The sequence below is a fragment of the Anoplopoma fimbria genome, chromosome 15, assembly GCF_027596085.1.
Source record: "Anoplopoma fimbria isolate UVic2021 breed Golden Eagle Sablefish chromosome 15, Afim_UVic_2022, whole genome shotgun sequence".
NCBI classification, from domain to species: Eukaryota; Metazoa; Chordata; class Actinopteri; order Perciformes; family Anoplopomatidae; genus Anoplopoma; species Anoplopoma fimbria.
In genome coordinates this window covers 3,325,440-3,330,730 of record NC_072463.1, presented here as the reverse complement: position 1 = coordinate 3,330,730, position 5,291 = coordinate 3,325,440, and the positions used below count along the sequence as shown (strand labels likewise).

General features: G+C 34.4%; 1 protein-coding gene across 2 annotated transcripts; it reads right to left on the bottom strand.

The window, feature by feature from the left end:
* Window positions 1-587: 587 nt before the first annotated feature.
* On the bottom strand, window positions 588-3,646 carry LOC129103849 (probable N-acetyltransferase camello). 2 transcript variants are annotated; one of them, XM_054614465.1, is made up of 2 exons: window positions 3,533-3,646; window positions 588-2,043 (listed from the first exon to the last, which is right to left on the bottom strand). In XM_054614465.1, exon 2 carries the CDS (start codon window positions 2,029-2,031, stop codon window positions 1,357-1,359), a length of 675 nt encoding a protein of 224 aa, XP_054470440.1. In that variant the 5' UTR covers window positions 2,032-2,043; window positions 3,533-3,646; the 3' UTR covers window positions 588-1,356. The 2 variants fall into 2 exon arrangements, with proteins under 2 accessions (XP_054470440.1, XP_054470441.1); XM_054614466.1 differs by having other exon boundaries at window positions 588-2,040.
* Between the last annotated feature and the right edge of the window lie 1,645 nt (window positions 3,647-5,291).

Genomic DNA, 5,291 nt, shown 5'->3' with positions numbered 1-5,291 from the left:
TTCACTTTATTGCCTGACAAATGTATCCTTTGGGACCATGAATCCGAAACCTGATGTTCCTCAAATTCTGATTTAATTCAAAAGTTTTATATGAAACAAAAAAAACAATCTGACAACTTCCCAGTTTGTGAGCATTCAGGAACCGTGTAGCATCCTGTACGCAAAACAAACCTCAGGCCAGAAACTTCAGTATCGCCCGAAACCATCAAAATCTGGTTCAGTTCCCGGCAGGAATCCTCGCCCCGGGGCCACAACCTTCCTCTGGCTCTCACAAAGCAGAAACTTGTTCTTCCAGTTTGGCTGAACAGGTGCAAGATTCTCCTTTAAGGCCTCCAGCAGTACAAATGTGGTGAAGGAAAAGATGAAAAATGTGAAGCTGTAGGGCTCGGTTTCAGAGTGAGCATCTGGAAAATACTTCCCCGAGCACATTCGTATTCCTGGTGTGAACAAATCTGACAACTGCTGAGATTGCTCTAGAGATATAACACAGCTCATTAGCAGATTAAGGGAACTGAAAGAATGGGTATTTTTAGATGAAAAGGTGAAGTAGAAATAACACACGCATATCAAATATGTCAAGAGGGAAATATTTTTATACCCAAGTAAAATCAAGTTTACTGCAAAACATTTTTTTGGTAACAGGACTAAGGATGCACCAGTCCAACTTTTTCTACTGATTATGATACTGAGTACCAATTAAATACCACTTCTCTCTTTTTCTCCAATTTATAATCTGTAGACCTCACTACATAAAACTTATCGGAGTCATTTTAATTTAAGGTAATATGGGACAATGAGGGATTACTCTGGAGCTAAAAACAGTGTTCGCCATGTCTGAATAAATTGAATCAATAACAATGAATTTTATAATTACATTGACAAAACTGTATTATATGTGGATTGGTGATGTCATGATCTGCTTAATCAGATCAATATCATGGTCAATATTAATTCAGAGTATCAGATAGGTGCATCCCTAATGGTAATACAAAATAAGCGAATGCCACAAAATTGTAGGAGCATGTTAATATGTAGCTTTTTATTCTTAGTGTAATTTAGAAAGTAAATCATTTACAAAATTAAATAATCAAATCACTTTGAAGAAACTCAAATCAACACAAACCCTTCAACATCATGTCTGTAGACATAGCAGATATTTCTATGATCAATTTGTTTTGTGTGTGTGTGTGTGTGTGTTTGCGATTAGAGAAAACATGCCTAATTTTTTTGCTGCTAGTGTGTGTAGTAAACAGTTCCTCATGTGGATCCTGTAGTCTGACCTTTCCTGAGTGTTTGGTTGCCTTAAGAGCAATGCATTCTGGGAAAACATAAGGAAAACATAAGTTTTAAGACCACTCATTCACTTTTTTTATCTTTCTGTAAATCAAGTCTGTATTCAAACAGAGTGAAGTTTGTGATTTTGGCAGCAAGCTCCGGAACAACGAACTGTCGTATCTTCTGGTAGCCCATGTGCTCGTACAGCTTCTGAGCGTCCGTTTGCACCACAGAGGTGAACAGGATGACTGCTGCAAAACCTCTGTCACGGGTAAAATCAGCCACTGTCTGACACAGAGTCTTAGCGATGCCCATCCCGCGGTAACTGCGGAGTACAGACATGCGTTTCAACTCCAAGCATGCGGGCGCATCCTCATTAGGAAGGCAAGCCACCGTGCCGACCACCTGACCATCGACTTCAGCCACCCAAAAACACGAGTCCTTCTTGTCCATGTAGGTCCCACTGATGTTGTCGAGGTCCTTCTTGAGGGAGGTGTCGATGTAACAGTTGAACATGTAGACGACAAACTGCCTGGCCCCGGCCAGGAGGAGGGTGACGGCGAGGATGGGTAGCAGGAAGGACTTGGAGCTGGTCATGAGAGCGCAGAACACGCACATGAGCACCATTTGGGTCGGCGGCTGTTTCAGGAGGTGCATGAAGGACGAGGGTATGTGCTCGCTTATCCCCATGGTGAAGATATCCTTCACCGCCTTAGTGTCGGCATCCCGATACCTCCGGATCTGAATACTGGCCATGGCTCAAACCTGCTTTTTAAAACAACAGGAGGTCAAAATGTGAGTTGTGACAATACTACAAAAGGACTAGATAAACCAGTTTGCGATCATATATTAATTATTTTGTCCTTTAATTTGATTTATTTTCAGCATCAAAGTGTGCTGAAGCCTTTCCTTAAATCTCTAAACTGTCGTGAGAATTTTAAAACATTACAGTGATTTTTACAGTGATTTTTTAAAGTAGCATATTCTCCATTTGAGTTTGGTTAAATTGAACAATTAAAATGTTTGTTTTTCTGGTTCAACTACGTGAATTGAAATGAAATTTGAAGATATCACTTTGCGCTCTAGTAGCTTGTAATGTATGTATCAGAGGTGGTATACAGTAACAGACATACGGTACAAAAGTAGAGCTGAGAAGTTTTGGGACTTTCATAATCCCATTTCTGAAACTTGATCTACTTCTTTCACTTCCTAACATTTCTGCACATTTTGAATAATTACTCTGACAGCTGTCGTTCCTAATTACTTAGCAAATACAGATTTTACATGCTAAACATATAACAAACTCATAAACTGTGTTGGTAGCATTGCAATACTATAATTATTCTGTCTGTATATATAAAAATGTTTTAGTTATTGTGGATTTTATTTTTCTTATTTACTTATTTAAAATATTTTTTTGCATTTTATTGTATAATATGTGTATTTATTATCTGTTTCTATGTAGTAAAAAACAACAACAAATTTAGTACAACAACAGCAGAGACCACAGTCTGTCATCATTGTTGAGCTGCTGCAACACCCGAATTTCCCCCATGGGGATCAATAAAGGAATATAATATTGATATATTGACTATAGAGATTACTGAATTCACTGTTAATTAAATAGCAGCTGACACAAGTGTAAACACAGATGAGAAATGATTTATTTGAAGATAATTTAGTACATTAAGGGCAATAAAAACCTCTGAAAAATGTAATGTTTCTCTTTTGTCATGTGTTTAAACTGTAGCCAAGGCAAGCACTAGTGTTGGTAAATGAAATTATTTTATTTTATTATATTATTATTTTATTGTATAATATGTGTATTTATTATCTGTTTCTATAGCACTAGTGTTGGTAAATGAAATATATATTGCTATATTGACTATAGAGATTACTGAATTCACTGTTAATTAAATAGCAGCTGACACAAGTGTAAACACAGATGATAATAATAATAATAATAATAATAATAATAATAATAATAATAATAAAAAAACACAGTAATACTGTTTAATTAAAATTTTAAAAAAAATTACATTCTGTATGTGACTTTAAGAAAGTTTGTTTTTTTTACCCTTAATGGAGCTTTTGTCCCAGAAAACAAACTCAATAATAAATCAATGCTGGATGTAAACAAAGCCCTCAAACGTCACATGACGTCACGTCACATTATCTGCAGCTAGCATCCGGCTAGCTGCAGGATTAGATTAGCTTAGCTCTGGAGGAATAAACAAGGTTATTAAACATGACTTACTGTGTTGTGTCTAATGGTTTAGGGCAGCAGGAGGTGGATGTGTGAGCGCATGGAGGTCTAAAGAGAAGCGGAAGGCAGCGAAGTCTCCAGAACCACAAAAACGTTTTTCTCCGACTTCCGGATTTCGGATTTGACGCGTTCAGGGAACATCGGAAAAATGGGAAAATCAACCGTCCTCCATTAAACATACAAGACACAGACAAAGTGTGAACACAGATGAGAAATTATTTATTAGAAGATCATTTAGTGTTGGTAAATTAAATAACATTATTATATTATTATTTTATTTTATTGTATAATATGGGTATTTACTATCTGTTTCTATAGCACTGGTGTTGGTAAATGAAATTATTTTATTTTATTATATTATTTTATTTTATTATATTATTATTTTATTTTATTGTATAATATGTGTATTTATTATCTGTTTCTATAGCACTGTATTTTATTTTTATTATTTTATTTTATTGTAAATATGATGTTTTATAGTGTTGGTATTTATTTTATTTTATTTTATTTTATTATTATTTTTATTTTATTGTATAATATGTGTATTTATTATCTGTTTCTATAGCACTAGTGTTGGTAAATGAAATATAATATTGATATATTGACTATAGAGAATACTGAATTCACTGTTAATTAAATAGCAGCTGACACAAGTGTAAACACAGATGAGAAATTATTTATTAGAAGATAATTTAGTACATTAAGGGCAATAAAAACCTCTGAAAAATGTAATGTTTCTCTTTTGTCATGTGTTTAAACTGTAGGCAAGGATGTTGCTAGTGTTGGTAAATAAACTTTGATATATTGTGTTTTAAAATATGAAAAATGTAAGGGTAATAATAAGGAGGATTGAGGAAGGCAGCAAGGGAAGTTGCAAAGGAATATATGGACATTTATATAATCCCCAAAATAATAAAACATGGAAAGGTAAAAAAAACATGAAAAAAAAATGTGTATCTGCAATTTTTAGTGTATGTGGATTTTGGCAATTGTTCTACATATTTTTATACAATTTCTATATTTTTTATATCTTATTTTGAAGACAACTTAAACGATTTCCCCTCTGGGATACTCATAATTACGATGTCACTTGAACGCACCACTTCCTGTTTGTATTGACATCAATGCTGCAACTTGCAGATCATCTCAGAGTATAATACAATTTTATAAAAGGAAATTTAATAAAATATAATAAAATGTCAACCCCAATTTGAGCCTGGTACGGTTTTAACTTTATTTATGGATCATAACTGGCACTGTGTATGTATTATTAGATTTACAGTTATTTGTAGTTGGTAAAAAGTAATAAGACAGTTGCTTTGAGTCACAAAAGAACCATAGGGATATTTGAACAGATGATTAATGATTCTCTGCAGCAGTGTTTACCAACCTTTTGGGGTTTGTGACCCCTTAAAACAAACCAATGTCTACTTGCAACCGCTCATCAACCAGTTTCAAGTACTTTGAACGTATGAGTCATTTAAACTGGTGGTGGGGACTTATTGTCATTTGGGAGCACCATCAGTTTTACTAACGTCTTTAGAAAATTAGACATCAAAATACAAAATATTTTCAAAAATGAAAAAGGAAAACTCGAAAAAAGAACCAGTAAGGTCCTAGAGGTCACACAACTCAGAGGTCAAACACTGCTTAAAGGGTAAACAGAAACTGTTGTCACAATAACACTGCTTATAGTTTCCACTACAGCACCAAAGAGTTCAAATAAATGGGAGATATTTCACACAACATG

Excerpts from the sequence above, each read along its gene's own strand:
- LOC129103849 (XM_054614465.1), bottom strand. The coding sequence starts at position 2,031 with ATGGCCAGTATTCAGATCCGGAGGTATCGGGATGCCGACACTAAGGCG.